The sequence below is a fragment of the Strix uralensis genome, chromosome 15 (assembly GCF_047716275.1).
Source record: "Strix uralensis isolate ZFMK-TIS-50842 chromosome 15, bStrUra1, whole genome shotgun sequence".
NCBI lineage: Eukaryota > Metazoa > Chordata > Aves > Strigiformes > Strigidae > Strix > Strix uralensis.
Window position 1 is genome coordinate 12,941,746 of NC_133986.1, and position 16,527 is coordinate 12,958,272.

Sequence of the window (16,527 nt, forward strand, 5' to 3'; positions counted from 1 at the left end):
GACTGGGCAAGCGGAGCTCAGCACGGGTACCTGCCTGCTCTGCGGGGCGGTACTGGGCTTGCCACTCCTTCAGGCGAGGGTGAAGGGCAGCTTTCTTGCCTCCTCCGCGATATCTGCCCACTGCCAGGCAGAGGCAGCTCCCTCCCAAGGCAGGCGGGAGCCCCACACGGAAGTCAAGTCGCTGCTGGGTTCACATGAGACCTCAGGCGAAGAAGCTGGGGAAGGAAACCCACACTCTGCGAGAAACCCCAGGAGCCTCGCGGCTCGTTCCGCCTGCAGCCTCAGCTTCCCTGCCTGCCGGCAGACAGCTCTGGGATCTGCCCGGGGGAGCCGAAGCAGAGAGCGGGAAAGAGAAAGGCTCTGCACGTCACCATGCAGGTAGGAAACAGAAACCGCTCAGCTGGTTCCGAGAGGTTGTTTTTCAGCACCTCTGAGACACCTGTAGCTGGGAAACGAGGGCCACACTAAGCTCCGATCTCTACTGCTCTGTGCTGTCAGCCTTTAAGGGACTCAAAAAGCAGGACAGAACTGCTGTTCCTCAGTCCAGCTGGCAATCTCACGCCTCCCGTGAGTGCGCGCCGGGGCAGCGCTGAGCCCACGCACCAGCCCGAGGGGCAGTGGGGTCACACGCGGCCCTGGGTTCTGCTACCAGAGTTCAGAGGTGCCGGAGCATGGATCAGAGGAGGATGGTTTGGACTGAGACCAGCTCTTTACCTTATATAGGCCCAGGAAAAGGCACTGTGAATAGCAGCGGAGGTGACAGCCCCGGAGGTTTCGGGAGCACTTGAAATAAAGCAAGGGGAGAGGGGGAGCTGTGAAGTTTTGTTTCTCTAGCTTGAAAGAAAAGATGCAGTTTTCTTTTAGTCAAAAAGCCAGGCAAACACTCTAACATCGGGGCGGGTACTGAATATCCAGGTGTACCGTCTGCCTGTTCACTTAAAGATTGTCCCATTTCTTAGCAAACTCTTAAGTAAGGTGGAAGTGCTCTAAGGGACATGTTCGTAAGAAAAATCCCCAAGATAAAAGTAATTTGATCATCTCAGCGTGAGTGATAGGAACCACCCAAACCCTCCCCAGTCCACAATTAGAAAGGAAAACAAGGATGCTTGATCCTATTCGGGTCCTTCGACTGAGTTACTGATGCAGGTGACTGCACCCCCAGCCCGAGGGTGCTGTCACCATTCTCTGAAGGACCCAGTGGCCCGCGCAGGGCAGCGGGTTACCCAGGGACAAGGACCCACCGGCACAGCTGGAGAGAAACCAGACACGCTTTAGGGTACACAAACCCTTTTAGCATTGACATTCCTGCTTTCGTCCTGCCGGTTACTTCTCCTACACCTTTGCAAGCTTCTCTCCAACCCTGCTCCAGCCACAGGGCAGGAAGACCGAAACAGGCACCGTCCTTGAGAGCAGGGATTAGAGTCCAGGGTTTATAGAGCCGTTTCAGAGCCAAGGTGGCCTCACTGGCACGCAGGGCTGATCGACTGCCTTGTGCTGCCAGCGCAGAGCAGCTACAGACAGTGTCGCTGGTCCCCTGGATGAAAAAAAGTAGGTGTGGGAGGAGTAGTGATCTAAAGTCCCTGCCCTCTGCAGCCGTCCCTGCGTACAAGCCACATCTGGCTCCAAGAGTGGGCTGGGCTCCCGCCCAACGGTCCGGGTAGCCAAGGCTCAGAGCCGCCTTCGCCTTGCGAGGCCGCTGGCAGCCACCGGCACGAACCAAACCTGCTGAAACGCTGCTCGTCTGTCACCATGGGCTGGCAAATCCCCTGCCTCTGCTGAATACAATTTTTTATCCGTTACCTCTCCAGAGGTGGGTACTGGGAATTGCCTGTGCTAATCTGCAAATAATCCACAAATTCCTCCCTGTTTCTCAGCCCTACCCGGTGCCTGCAGAGCAGGTACTGGTGGTAAATCACGTTGCTATGGGAACGCAGAGAAAAGCCGGACCCCGCTACCACGACATCATTATTGCCTAGAGAGCGGCCTGAGGAGCATCCCCACCGAGTCTTAGGACTTGACTGCAAAATTAGAAAGCAGCCGGTCCCTCCTGGGATTAAAATCAGCACTTGCTGTTTCAGGAACATGGAGAAGCAGGGACAGGGTCTGGCTGCGTCGGGTCTGGGTGAGCCGCAGTGTTTTGACTGGGAGTGCTGGTGGAGGAAGGATGCTGTGCTGGAGCTCTGCAGGCTCAGCCCCGGGGCTCTCCCCACAGGCACAGGCAGGGGCTGGGAGCACCCTCGGGGATCTGGGGGTACGGTTCCCACCACGCCAGCCTGGTGGCTGAGGAGGTGCCAGCGTCGATCCGTGCTGGCATCGGAGCCTCAGCGGGATCTGAGAGTCCAGAGAGGGGCCGTGGGCTGGGCGCAGGGAGAGCTGCGGGAGACCCCTGGGGAGACCCACCCAAGCCAAAACCCACTTCTCCATCCCCAAAGCCTGTGTAGAGCTTTGGCAGAGCAGATGACAGCACTGTAACCCTCGCTCTACGTCTTGACCTAATTTGGGCTAGCTTTTAGCAGGGAGAAGTTCTGGTTCTCATGGCAACAGCACCTCGGGGAGGGGAGAATATCCCTCTTCTCAAACCGTCTCTCTTTGGCTGTCTGCTGGTCAGTCTCCTCATGGATCCTTTGCTCCAGGTGAAGCCTGGGCCCTCGCTCCATGTGAGGGAGGAGATGGCAGAGCGTCTCAGCCCTTTCCTCATCCCTCCTGCTCCCACGACCTCATTCTTCCATGGAAGTTTGGGATCTAGATCTTACATCAGGGCACGGTTGCGCCACCACCATGCTGCTCCCCAGATTGCAGCTGGATGAACTGGTCTGGCTGGCCGCTCTTTCAGGACCCGACGTCTTTGGTGGCAACACCGACTGACGATATCCCCATCCCCTGGCAGCTCCTTCCCGCCTGTGTGCCGCGTCACCGTGCCCTTGGGAGCAGCGGTGTAACTGTTTGTGGGGCTGCACCGTGAGTCACATCAGAGAACTGCAAAAAAAACCCAAAACAAAACAAAAAATGCTGGGTTTAAGATGTAATCCTGCCCTTGTCACAGCACGGCCCGCAGAGCGTGTCTTTATCAAAATCACTGCGTGATTTTGAACCTGGGATCCGAAGCCTGGCATGCTCTTGCCAATCAATCTGTTAAAGGACTGGATGGACCAATCCCCTCTGCCTAGGAGGGGACCGTGGCTGCAAACCCAGGCTGAGCTCACACTCAGGAAGCCGGGCGAGAGGACAGGGACAAAGTGGTTTAGAAGCCGACGTGCCCACCGGGTCCAGGCCACCCAAGGGTGCTCGCTGCAGTGTCCTTCGGCGGCGGGGCACCCTGGGCCAGGACACGGCACTGGGCAGAGGACAGCTGCTGCTGCAGCGCTGCTTGATTTCCTTCCCACAGCACCAGCACCGCACCACTTGGCTGTCTGAGCTTAATTAGGCTTAAAGAGTGAAGGCAAGGCACGGCATTCGCCCCACGCAGCCTCTGTCTTCAGAGCCGGTAGCACACGGGTGGGAGCAGGCAGGAGCCAAGTGGCAGCAGCTCACCGTCCCCCTCCGTCCCCTGGCCACAGGCTGAGGAAGCCGAGGTGCTTTCCAAGAACTCATTTTTCACCCGCTTTGCTGCAGTGTTGTGCAAGGCTCCGATAGTCCATGCCCCGCTCTCCCTTCACTGGAATTTAAACCTACCTTCCCCACCCTTGCCAAAAAGCCAACAGTGTCCTAATCTGAAAGGAACAACTAAAGAGGGGAAAAGGTTGATTAAAGATTGTAAAAACCACTGTAGCGTGGAGAGTTGAGTGTTGACACTCATCCAGTACCAGTGTCAGGGCAGCAGGTGAAACAAGAAGGACCAAAGTCCAGAACAGAGGGAGGGTTTTGTTTTTCCCTCCCATCCGGCTCCTCTGCAACCCCAAGGTGCCATAAATGCTGGACACTCGGTGAGTTCAAGAGGAGGCTGCACACCCCCCCAGAGCCCCAGCCCCTCCACGAGCCCAGCACACGAAGCTGTGTTTGGCTGGGGAAACCCAGAGAGCAGGAGCGCAGGGGAGAGGGTCTCAGACAGGGCTGCTCCTCCCCTCCTGCCTGGGCATCGTGGCTGCAGGGAGCGGAGCGTTGGGCCGGGTGGGTCTCGATCTGACCTTGTAAAGCAGTTTTATCCACCCAAGCATCACTCACCCACACTCCCCGCTTGCAGCGGGGCCGCTCCATCCTGATGCCCCAGCGGGTTCTGGGCCAGGGCACCGCGGTGCCGTCCAAGCGTTGGCGGGGAGAGGTTCGCTCCGTGCCTGGGAGCTCCCAGGGAGCCTGCTGAAGCCTTTGCTGGGTTTCTCTTCCACAGGATGAAATTCTGTTGACTCCCTGGAGGGATTTTCCTGTCGAAGACACGGACCCATTCACCCCCCCGGTAGGCTTTGCTCTCTCTGCACTCCCAGCCCAGCTCAGAGAGGGGAGCGGGGCAGTGTCAAGGCAGCAGCTGCCTCAGTTTCCCCATCCCCATTCTGCTCACTCCCAGTTTCCAGGGTCCCTCTACACAGTCACAATGATTGTCCAAACCTCTGAGAAACTGGAGCTGAGAGGGAGAGCTCTCAGCTTGCCACCCCCTTAAATTCCTGGTGTTTTCTGTGGGCAGGATGAAGAGAAGTGGGATTTCGTCCTGGTAAGTGACATCCACGAAGTGGGCAGTGAGAAGGAGATCAAGAGGAAGAAGTTCCTGGATGAACTGAGCAAGAAGGGGTTCACCATCAAGGTGAGGGGCTGTAGGAGGAGAAGGCAGCAGGCACTTGGCTTCCTTGTGGTATCCAGGATCGAAGTTTGGGCTCTTGCACCCCAGGGGATGGGAGAGGCCTGAGCCATTGAGCTGATCATCACATCAGGGCTGGAAAATAAACCACTCGCTCAACCAGGGGAGACTCCAGCGCTGGGACTCACGCAGCCCCTGGCCCCCGCGGCTCTGCCCCCTTCCCTGGCTCTGCCATCGTTGTTCTAACAGCCCTTCTCTTCAACCCACTAGAAAATTGAGGACAAGAAGCTATTTTATGGAGTCCGTGCCCCAAAACAGATCTTCCGGAAATACCAGTGGCTCCTGAGGAACCCCGACAGCCGGCTGCAGAGCCCCGATGTCCATCATGACATACCAGTGACCACCAGGTGGGTGCTGGGCCGGGCTACTGACTTCCAGCACCTTGCACTCCGCTTTCTCCACCCAGCATCCACTTTCCAGCCCAGCTCAGAGCTGTGCCAGGCTCTTCTTTTCCCACAGAAGGCCACCTCCACCTCCCATTTGCCAGCTTCCCACTGTCCACAGCCAGCTCCCCATTTCTTCTCCGCTTCCTTCCCTGGATTTTGGTGCACACCTCTTCCCTTCCCTCCCCTGTTTCCCAACACAAGTCTGTATCCTCAGAGCAGCCATTAACCCTGGTTTCTCCTTGCCCAGGATACGGATCGTGAACTTCATCCTGCAGAACACGATGACGCCCGACCTCGGTAAGGGCCCGGGGCCCACGGCGGTGATGCTCAACCTGGATCTGCAGCCAGGCTCCTGCCCCAGGGCGGGCACGGGCACCCCCAGCTGCCTCTGCCCCCCAGGAGGATGCAGAGGGGAAAAGAGCCAGGGTGCAGCTCCAACCAGTAAACCTGCTGCTGCCTCCAGAGGCTGGGAGACTGGGCCTGCAGGAACAAGCAGCAGCTCCCTCTCCCCACACCCCTGGCCTCAGCTGCCCACCACCACTCCCCCGCATCCCCAGAAGAGCTCACCCGTCCCTGGGCAGTGGGGTGCTGGCTCACTAGCTCCCCTAAGGACCTGCCTACCTGGCTTGCTCCCAGAGCCAGCCGTGACGCAGCCTGGGGCAGAGTAGCACAGCTGCAAGGATTAGTGCTGATCCCTTTTGAACAGCTCAGCCTCTCCCAGGTGGTTTGGGATTTTTTTGCCCCCCTCAAAGGCTCCAGAAAAGGTTTGGGGTGATTCTGCCTGACAGGGAGCACATGTAGCGAGAGCAAAGCTCCACTAATCCTCCCCCTTCTGCTGTGCTACCAGAGAAGCTGCATGACCTGGTGAAGAAGAAGGTCTTTGAGACAACGTTTCCCTTGCATGAGGTGAGGCCAAGCCCACGGGTGCCTGGGAGGAAAAGCCACGAGAGGCAGAGGAGCAGGATGGGGTGGGGAGACCTTTGGGTAACGGGGAGTGCACCGAGACCTCTCTGGGTGAGGGGTGTGAGCGCGTCCCGACGGCAGCCTGAGAGCTGGGCTGGGGATTAAGGTCACCCTAATATTCCTGTATCCAACCGACTTCTCTGCTCTCCAGAAAGAAGAGTTGAGGGAATTCCTGAAGGAGAAATGGGCTCGCTGGAGAGTTATATTTTGCAAACAGCCAATTGAGAAGATCAGGTAACACAGGCAGAAGAGGCACGGCAGATCCTTCTAACCACAAGGTCCCGCCTGAAACCAGAGCGCTTTATGCCCTTTGCCAGGCTCCTCTGTTTTCTTTGAAATCATTAGTTTGAACCTGGCTCTTTTTGCAAGCATTAGGCTGCTTCTGAAGCCTGCAGAGTTCTTGGCCTAAGGGGTATCCCTGTGGCACCGAGCTCCATCTGCTAATTTTGCAGTATGGAACAACCCCCACATCCGCAGGGTTTTTAATTAGCCCGTTTCATTTTCAGCCTGTTGTTCCCACGTTCAAAGGGAAGGTGAGCGGGGAACAGAGCAGCGGCGCAGCACACCCAGCCTGGGGCAGAACTCGGGGCAGTGAAGGCAGCAAGGGGCTCTGTAACCACATTAAAACCGGGGGAAGAGCACAACTCTTGTTCTGGAGGGGGAAGAAAACGAACTCTCCATTTCAGGGGAAGGAGGGCAAAAAGAACGTGCTACTTCATAAAGTTGCCAGTAGGCTCTGTTGGGGAGGTGAGATGTTAAATGGAGACGTGCTCCCCTTCCTTAAACGTTCATTGCGGTTCACACATTGCGGCACTGGGGGCTCTTGATGCCTCCATGGTGCAAGAGGTCAGACAACTCCCCCTTTCTAAGGGCAATGCATCATGACTTGTGTCACAGAAGGATTAAGGGGCCAAGTATAAAACTGGGGGGGTGGGGAGAGTGTTGGGAGTTTTGTTTGCTTTAAACAAAGGCCAGGGAGCACATCACCACCTTTGCTGGTAGGAAGTTAATTCCTCTGGAATACAGGGGGGGAGGCAGGCCCATTAGTTCGTAGTTCCCATCATTTCTCACCGGTGCCTCCAACCCTCTTCCCCACACCACAAAATCCAAGATACTGATGCTGTAAGAATGAGACCCGAAAGCATTGCAGGGAGATAGCTGAGCCCGGAAGGAGAAATTGCTCTGGTCTGAGGAACATTGCACCTCGCAGCCCCCTCATCTTCCTCAAGCCCAGCGTTTCTAGAATTGTTCTGTAGGCACTGAGGTGGAAGAGCATTTTCTAGTGACCCCTGATAACGTGGTCCCTTCCACTGGCCACAAACCATGTCTCACCTTTCCTTCTAGGTGCTATTTTGGCGAGAAGGTGGCCTTGTACTTTGCCTGGCTGGGCTGGTACACCTACCTGCTGGGATTCGCTGCGGTGGCCGGGCTGGTGGTCTTCGTGGCTGGGATTACTGTGTTTAATTCCAGCCAGGTGAGGTAAGGCAGCTGGGGATGCCGAAGTCCCATTCGCGAGCCTTCGCTACGTGTGTGGCTTTGAGCCAGTTACTCCCCTTGGCTTCCCTCTATGCCTTTCTCTCTAGCAAGGAGATCTGTGAAGCCAATAACACCATCATGTGCCCACTCTGCGACCAGAAGTGCCCGTTCTGGCTCCTCTCCGACACCTGCACCTACGCCAAGGTAGGCGAGCCCCTTCCCAAGAGAGGCTGCAGCCCCCCGTCGCGGGGGGGAGAGGGCAGCAGGAGGAGCGCTGAGCACTGACGCCTCTCCCCAGACCCCAAGGTGCCACAGCTCCCACATCCCGCTGCCCCCATCACTCTTCCTTCATCCATTCCAGGTCACTCACATGATTGACAACGAGGGGACGGTTGTCTTTGCCATGTTCATGGCTATCTGGGGTAGGTGTCACAGAGTCACAGAATCATCGCGGTTGGAAAAGACCTTGAAGATCATCCAGTCCAACCATGAACCTCACCCTGACTGTTCCCAACTCCACCAGATCCCTCAGCGCTGGGTCAACCCCACTCTTCAACCCCTCCAGGGATGGGGACTCCACCCCTGCCCTGGGCAGCCCATTCCAACGCCCAACAACCCCTTCTGCAAAGAAATACTTCCTAAGAGCCAGTCTGACCCTGCCCTGGCGCAGCTTGAGGCCATTCCCTCTTGTCCTGTCGCTTGTTCCTTGGTTCAGGAGACTCATCCCCCCTCTCTGCACCCTCCTTTCAGGGAGTTGGAGAGGGCGATGAGGTCTCCCCTCAGCCTCCTCTTCTTGTGTCAATGTCTTGGTGCCAAGCACACGCAGCCTGGGCAAGGGAGCAGCCCGCTGTGGCTTAGGGGGAGAGTAGGTGGAGGAAAGTGGGACAGTGACACAGCTTCACCATTCAGGGTCTTTTTAGTCCTTATGTCCTCTTCTCCCAGGGCCATCAGTTCACCTTGCAGACAAGGCAAGGAACAAAATCACCCCAGCAATTTCCTTCAGCTCCCCAAACACTCCTTACCTGCCCTGCCTGAAAGCTTTTACTCCTTCACCCACCACAACCTCCTGCAAAGCACCCAAGGGCCTCTCTAGCCAGGCTTTTCTGGCAGCTGCCTGTAAATGGGGGCAGCTGCGGGACGGAGGGACCATCAGATCCCTCATTAACCTCCCGGCATTGCTGCTCAATCTCTCAGCTGCTGTGGAACGAGCACCAGAGCCCACTGGGCTCGGGGATGGTGTGAACCCACCCCAGCAGAATCCCCCACAGTCATCCCCGAGTGTCCCAGCGCTCTCCTTCCCCCCACAGCCACCGTGTTCCTGGAGCTGTGGAAGAGGCAGAGAGCCACCGTGGTCACGGACTGGGACCTGTACAGGTGGGACGAGGAAGAGGTGAGAACGTCATTGTTCCTGCTTAGTGCTTCCCTTCTCGGGGCAGGACTGAGCTGGACCCACAGAAAACACACGTCACAGGGAGCCCCTTGCCCGGCTCGATCTCTGTAGCTGTAAACATCTAATGGAGACACTTAAACAAACAGCAAAGCCAACACCTGACAGTCCTGGGAGAGTCCTGGGAGAGATGGAGCCCTTCAGAGAGTTAAGCAGATGCTAGCCACTTCTCTGCAGTGCTAGTCACCTCTCCACTGCACAAGGGCTTGGACTCGGTCAGGATTGGCCACGCTGTTGCGAGTTGGGTTGGGTGTTCATTCCTGTCCTTTTCTGGTACTGCTCATCTCACATCGACAAAACGACCACTGGGCTTTCCACTGCCTGGGTGCAGATCTGCTGGATCCTTTCTTTCTCTTTTTTTAATTTTTTTTTTTTATTTTTAAGGAGGAGCTGGCTCTGGAGCTGATCAACAACCTGCAGCACGAACCCCGGCAGTACCAGCACTCCTACTTCCGCAGCACCATCATACTCCTCTTGGTCCTGGTGATGGTACGTGCCAGGGTGACCACAGCAGGATCTGGTTTAAGGGCACACAGGCTTTGCTCCTTCCCTCCCTACTCTGCTGCAAGAACAGCACCTTCGAGTGTCCATTGCTGTAGTCAAGGCAGGCCCCAGGTTGTTCAGGCAGGTCCATGCCCATCACAAGGATCCGGGGGCCTCCCTACGCTCGCTGGGCCGGTGGGAGAGGCTGACCAGGCTCTGGGGATCTGGGTTGATGGCCCTGCTCCTGCAGCGGAAGGCAGTGAGGAGCACGGCAGGAACACAGAGGGTAGGAAGAGGCAAACCCTTGATGCCCTTGCTCCTCCCTGTGGGCCAGTGGAGTGAGTCTAGACGAGTAGTTCAGAGACATCCACCCCGTGAACCCCCCACCCTCAGCTGGAGAGCACTGGCTTGCATCTGGGGTCGTGTCCAGATGAGCTCTGGGGTTTGCCGGGCTGGTGGTCCTCAGGCAGGATGGAGCATGTGCCCCCCACGCATGGCTTCTCCCCAGCCCGCCGTCTCCTCCGCAGATCGCCGTGCTGATCGGCATCGCCCACGCGCTCGTCATTTACCGGGTGATAGTGACGGCTCTCTTCACCCAGAGCAACTTCGACTTCCTCCGCGAGCAGGCCAACACAATGGCAGTGATGACGGGGGCCGTGCTGCACTACATCACCATTGTCATCATGACCAAGGTGCGGAGTGAGACGCAGGGCGGGCAGCGGGTCTTCTTGCTTTTCCACCATCAACCCTCCCCTCTCGCTTCATCCTGCAGGTCAACAGGCACGTGGCCCTCTTCCTCTGTGACCTGGGTAAGGGAAACAGGGGGCACCCACAGCGCCCAGCATCCCCCTGGCCCTTGAATGCAGCCACCTCCCGGCCCCTCCCCACCCTTCACCCTCACAGAGCACCCACTAGGCAGCTCTCGCTGTGCAGGTCCCCATGGGAGGCCAGCAGCCCCCCAACACACAGGCTCACCCCGTGCCACCAGTCAGCTGTCCCCTGGCCACATCGTGCTTTGGAGGGGCAATCACGCTGTAGGGCTGAGGCCCAGCATGAGCAGGAAGCCACCACAGCTGCAGGAGAGCTTACGACGTGGTTTTCCTCCCAGATGAAGGGCCCCTTCTCCCCCAGCTCATGGCTCTGAGGGACCTCCCTGCCTAGCTGGGCTCAGCTCCATCCAAGGGCTCGGGTGAAGGGCAGGGAAGGCTCCGCAAGAGTCAAGGACGCCCTTCCAACCTTCAAAGAGCTGTTGTGGTGTCTGCAGGAGAGCGGGGCAAGGTCCCACTGCTCTGTGACCAAGCCCTTGGGCCTTGCTCCCTTCTCCAGAGAAACCACGGACCTTCTCCCAGCGCGAGAACAACTTCACCGTGAAGATCTTCACCTTCCAGTTCTTCACCAACTTCTCTTCGCTCATCTACATTGCCTTTTTCCTGGGACGGTGAGTGGTGGCTGGGAGCCCAAGGGGAACCGAGGTTTGGGCCGACTCTCCCCAGGCTCTAGGGACAACCCAGTCGCTCCACGCTCCCCACCAGGCACAGGGACCCCATTGAGGACCTCAGGAGGGCCGTGACTCTTCCCTGTGGGCATGGTGGGCAGGGGAAGACCCTTGCCTCTCTACCGGTGCCCCAAGGATGACGTACCTGGGTGTTCACCCAAGGGGGGTCAGCAGTGGGGCTCAACGGGTATCACCGTTGTTGCTTCCCTACTCAGGATCAACGGCCACCCAGGGAACTACGTGCGCGTCGCTGGCAAGTGGAGGCTGGAGGAGGTGAGGGACTCACCGCAGAGATCCCCAACCCCACACCACAGCTCCTACACTTCCTTTTCCTACGGCCCAGCACGGCTCTGGGAATCTCAACTTCCTCCTGTGGTACCTGCCGTGGTCAAACAGCCCCTCGGGCCAGGCCACCCCACTTGCAGGGCACAACTCCTCCCTCTTGTCCCTTGGCAGTGCCACCCCAGCGGCTGCATCACCGACCTCTTCATCCAGATGGCCACCATTATGCTGCTCAAGCAGACCCTCAGCAATGTCGTGGAGTACCTCGTCCCGTAAGCTTTCCTCCAGCCTGTGCGGTGCTCTCCGGTGCTCCTGTGCGTTCAGGACAGCTTCCCAGCTCTTGGAGAGTAACCCTGGTCTTTGGGCCAAGATTCCCTCCTCTTTCCTCCTCCGCTCCCAGGGTTGCCACTGGCAGGGTTCGGCCCTGCTGTCACCGCAGGCGCCGTATGAGTCGCCCCCTCCCCTTGCAGCTGGGTGTGCTACAAGCTACGCAAGAAGCAGCAGCGCCCCAAGAAGAGAAGCGTGATGTTAGGAGAGGAGGAGGAGGCCGAGGACCCCTGCAAAAGGCATTGGCTGAGCAACTACCAACTCAATGAGGTCAACGTCTTCAGCTTGTTCGATGAGTTCTTGGAGATGGGTATGTAGGGCAGGGGGCGGCATGAGGAGGGATGGGGGTGCAGAGCTGCGGGTGCTCCTTGGTTGGAGAGCACCTGGTACTGGGGAGCCCACATGTAGGCAGGGGAGAGCTCCGAGACCCAGCTCCATGCCCGGCCCTGCTCCGGGAGCTCTGGCACACCGAGGAGATCATTCCCAAACCCAGGGAGAGCAGACAGTGGTGCTGGCCTTGGGCCCTTGCCTCGGACCTCCCTCTCCCCCCAGGAGAGTCACCACGACGGCTGCGGCCCCGGGGCGGTCCCTCTGCCCGTCTGGCCCAACCCTGTCGGACCCCACAGATCCCCCTCTCCAGCAATCCTGTGGGGTCCCCCAGACAGGTCTGTCTCCCCCTTTCCCCCCTGCAAAGCCCCTCTGACACAAGCCACAAAGCAGGACAAACCCAGAGAGCAGTCAGGACCCGGTGGGACGTCCTCTCTGCGGTGGCTTCACACCAGCACCCAGTGTTTTCCCCCCCTCCCAGTGATCCAGTACAGCTTCACCACCATTTTTGTTGCCGCCTTCCCCCTCGCCCCGCTGCTGGCGTTCTGCAACAACCTCTTTGAGATCCACCTGGACGCTATCAAGATGATGCGGCTGCGCCGGCGCATGGTGCCCAGGAAGGCCAACGACATTGGTGAGATGGGGCCCGAGGAGCCCCCTCCATGCTGCCCGTGCGAGCAGTGCCAGTGTTCAGCCCCTTCCCCAGGGGGGAGCCCTCAAGCGTCCCTTTGCCAGGGACTGGGATCGCTTTGCTGCTGAGGCCGGGGAGCACGGGGAGAGCTGGGGGCTGGGGAAGGAGGAGCAATTTCAGACCTTGTAGAGGCTGAGGGGCAGCCCGGAGGCCTCCTTCCTCGGCCTCTTCTGGCCATGGCAAACCCAGCCTTGAGCTGGGGGCTGCAGGGAGCTGCTGAGGGGGCTCACGCGCCGCTGCTCTCCTGCAGGAATCTGGCTGCAGGTCCTGGAGGCCATCGGCATCCTGGCTGTCATCGGGAACGGGCTGGTGATCGCCATCACGTCCGACTTCATTCCCGTGCAGGTCTACAAGTACACGTACAGCCCCTGCATGATGAAAAACACCACTGGCGTGGAGTGAGTGCTGCCAGGCAGCCGCTCGCAGCTCTGCCTGCACTGCCCCTGCCTGCACTGGCCCTGCCTGCAGCGTCCCTGTCTGCCTCAGGGCTGCCAGGGCAGAAGCTCAAGGCAGTCGAGCGGTCCCCCACAGTGGGGTGGGGGGAAAGGGGAGCAGGGGAGGGTTTTCCAGATGGCTCAGCTGGCCTCCCGCTGGCATCATCCCAGTGGTGGGTGAACTGGGAGCCCTGAGGGGACAGAGCACCACACAGCGTTGGAGAGCTGCAGGACTGCGCTCTCCTGCCCTCCCCCTTTTCCTCCAAGCCTCAGCTCACTGGCGGAGTTCAGTCCAGCTGGACAGAAGTCTCAGAGATGCTCATTTCCCCCCGGCTTTGTGAAAATGGGCAGCTGGGGAGGGGAGGGAGAGCCCCACAGAGCTGCTGGCTTCCCCAAAACGGGAGGCTACAGCCTGTGCTCAGCCATACTGCCAGTCACCTGAGAATCCACACCCCAGGGAAACAGTAGAAACAAAAGCTGCAGGCAGACGGGCTTTGTAGCCATCAGAGGCTTTGAGTGCCCTAGAAGACACAAGAGCTGCAGCTTTCGGTTGGGGCGTGCCACAGCCCCACAGTGAGGCCACGGACCAGGAACTCCCCCCTTCGCCAAGCTGATCCTTCCCCCCCGCAGCTGCTCCACCGGCTACATCAACCACAGCCTCTCTGTCTTCCGCATCCGGGACTTCGAGCCCTACACGAAGGTGTCTGAAATGCTGCCGGACTTTGTCAGGGACGAGATCAAGGAGTGCAGGTAAGAGCAGCCCACGGTTGTTGCTCAGTAGCACGCCAATCCCCTGCCCCCAGCCCCTCACCGTGCTGCCCAGCCTGCAGCAGGGCAAGTGGCAGAGCAGAAGCTGCCAGGGCTCCGCGGGGACCCCATGGAGGGAGCTGAGGTGGGATGAGCTGCTGGGGCTCCCCGGGGACCCCACGGAGAGAGCCGAGGCAGGACATGATGCCCGGCACAGGGGAGCAGGGCTGGCACCGATGGGGCTGTGCCGCAGGTACCGGGATTACAGGAACGCTGATGACTACGGCTACACGGTCCAGTTCTGGCACATCTTCGCAGCCCGGCTCGCCTTCCTCATCCTCTTTGAGGTGAGGCGGGGGGAGGCTGGGGCAAGTGGTAGGGGCAGAGGGAAATGGGCCGGGTCCATGCCACTCACATGGGCCACGTTAACGGCCCGGGGGCCACTCACTGCCTGCAGTGGTTGCCTTTGCTTTCCGCAGCACGTGGCTCTGTGTGTCAAGCTGATCGCAGCCTGGTACATCCCCGATGTCCCCCAGTCAGTTAAGAACCAATTTCTGCACAGAAAACACAACAACCTTCGGAAAGAGCTGAGGTAGGTGATGCCCCTGAGGGTGCCGGGGCTGCCGTGCTCCAGCAGACCTGCCCGGCCGTCCCCGAGCCCCTCAACCAGGAGAACCCCTCCCACCACCTGGCCGTGGCTCCTGCCCTCGGGGCAGCTCCTCGTCCCCCTTCCCAGGGTCCTTCTCCCCCGGCTTTCAGCCCAGCCTCTACTACCTGGGCCCTACAGCAGAAAATGTTTTTTGAGGTGAGCTGCCTTACCCACAAATGAGGGCGTGTCTCCCCCAGGCTGTGGCTACGCTCACTCGCCCAGGTGCCTGGATTTTAGGGACTCGAGTCCCACCCGAGGCAATTCAATGCTAGTACTCACCAGAGTAAGGGTCTGCTTGGCTTTGGCTTTTTCTTCAGAAAAAGAAAAGCTCCAAGTTAAAACAAGGAGAAATTTTGCCCAAATTTTCCATTTAAACTTTGTTTAAAAAAAATATAAAGTATTTCAGCTGGAAACAGAACCAATGTAGCCGAAAGCCACAAGCTGGGGCCTCCACAGGCTGAGCCCTGCACGCAGGAGGGCTCGGTCTGTCCCTCTTCACTGCCACCTTGTCCCAGCTGCCACCCCAAACCCCAGGCAAGAGCGGAGGGAGCGGGGCGCGGGAAGCCCCATGCTGCCATGGTGCAGCGGGCGCTGCCTGCCCGCTGACGCAGGGGTTGCCCACCCACAGGGATTGCCCACAAACAGCACGTCACTCTTTATTTCTTTTTGGCAAAAGGCCCCGTTCCCACCCGGAATATTCCTCCGCACCTCCCTGTTACTTCCCAATTCAGACAGTTCCCCAACGCCCCTGTCCTTTCTCCCCCAGCATGATGGAGTACTCCACCGAGGTCTAGCCGCCGCTCACCAAGGGAATGAGAAACATGGACTCGAGCCCCCCTGCCCCGCCTGGCAGTGCTGTGGGCGTGGGAGGAACCGCGGCAGCACGGCCCCCGGAGATGGGCCACGTGTCCTGGCTGTGAGCGAGTGTGGACTTGAGCTGTGGGAAGCCACAACGTGATGGTGGCAGGAGCGGGACGCTTCCCAACCCGCATGGCCGCAAGGAGGAAGGAGGTTGTGGCAGAGGTGGGGACGGTCCTTCCCAGCGCACCGAGGTGCTGGGGGAGAGCTCTGGCACCAGGACAAACCAGGGCGCAGCATCCAGCCGCTGCCGGATGCTGGTCTGCAGGAGACAACCCAGCTTCCTCGTCAGTCACTGCCCTAACGTGCCACTCGGCATCACAGCAAAAGCCAGTCACCTCGTCCCAGGTTCCCTCTCCAGCTCTTTTTTTGTACTCTGGCCCCTTTCTCCTCTGCCTTCCGTGACCTCCCTGCTCCTGCACCGCTGAGAAACTTGAGTCCTTCCTCTTTCACCGCAGCCAGCACAATCCTCCCCTCGGTGCCAGCACCGCAAATCTGCTGTTTCCATGGACACTGACAAAAATGAAGTTTGTAGCCTGACTGGGTTTTGCTCGGTCAAGCCTCTGCCCCAAGCACAGCCAACAGTTGTGCCTGGCTCAACCACCACAAGCAAAATGGTAAATAAACGTAACACCCGCGCGGACACAAGCAGCCAGATCACCAGCTGCCATTGAGTCACTGAATTCACACTGGTACCATCTCTGCCTCCCTCCTCTGCCTCACCCAAAGAAATTGTCCCCCTGAACCCTTTTTTCTCCTAATGTGGGTGGTCAGACAAGGCTGGAGCTGAAGCGTCTGCGCGTAGCCCGGGGCCAGGGCTGAGGGCGGGTGCTGGCTGGGGAGATGCTTAAAAGTTGTTGGTGCTTTGGTCACGCTCAGTGGAAAAAACACCTGTGAAACGTGCTGGGGTAACAGAAATACTCACCCACAGACAATCCCGAGCGACAGAGCTAGAAGTGTTCTCTTGCTCCAGAACACCACCTGCAAGCCTAAACCCCAACCCCGCCAGCCTGATGCTTCCCCACCCCTTCCCTTCCACCCTCCAGCGCCAGGGGGCTGCCCCCTGCTCCCCGTGGGGTGGGGGGAGCTTTGTCTGTGGCCGAGCACCAGGGTCACCTCTCCCATGACTGGTGCCACAGCCGGCACCGGGCCTTTGGGAATATACGCACGTTCCCA

General features: G+C 58.8%; 1 protein-coding gene across 1 annotated transcript; it reads left to right on the plus strand.

Annotated features, from left to right (window-relative positions):
* The first annotated feature begins 268 nt into the window (after positions 1–268).
* On the plus strand, positions 269–15,998 carry ANO9 (anoctamin 9). Its single transcript, XM_074885061.1, has 24 exons — positions 269–378; positions 4,325–4,390; positions 4,616–4,732; positions 4,997–5,133; positions 5,420–5,469; positions 6,020–6,078; positions 6,287–6,369; positions 7,480–7,614; positions 7,719–7,815; positions 7,973–8,033; positions 8,919–9,001; positions 9,443–9,547; positions 10,069–10,233; positions 10,314–10,350; positions 10,868–10,979; positions 11,252–11,309; positions 11,493–11,590; positions 11,789–11,955; positions 12,454–12,606; positions 12,914–13,061; positions 13,728–13,847; positions 14,098–14,191; positions 14,324–14,436; positions 15,260–15,998. The coding sequence occupies exons 1-24, from the start codon at positions 373–375 to the stop codon at positions 15,285–15,287; spliced, it is 2,292 nt and encodes a 763-aa protein (XP_074741162.1). The 5' UTR covers positions 269–372; the 3' UTR covers positions 15,288–15,998.
* Positions 15,999–16,527: the final 529 nt, after the last annotated feature.

What these genes read in the sequence shown, in the direction of transcription:
- ANO9 (XM_074885061.1), top strand. An exon ending in CGATGAGTTCTTGGAGATGG is followed by an intron (nt 11,956 to 12,453) that starts GTATGTAGGGCA and finishes CCCCCCTCCCAG; the next exon opens with TGATCCAGTACAGCTTCACC. An exon ending in GACGAGATCAAGGAGTGCAG is followed by an intron (nt 13,848 to 14,097) that starts GTAAGAGCAGCC and finishes GCTGTGCCGCAG; the next exon opens with GTACCGGGATTACAGGAACG.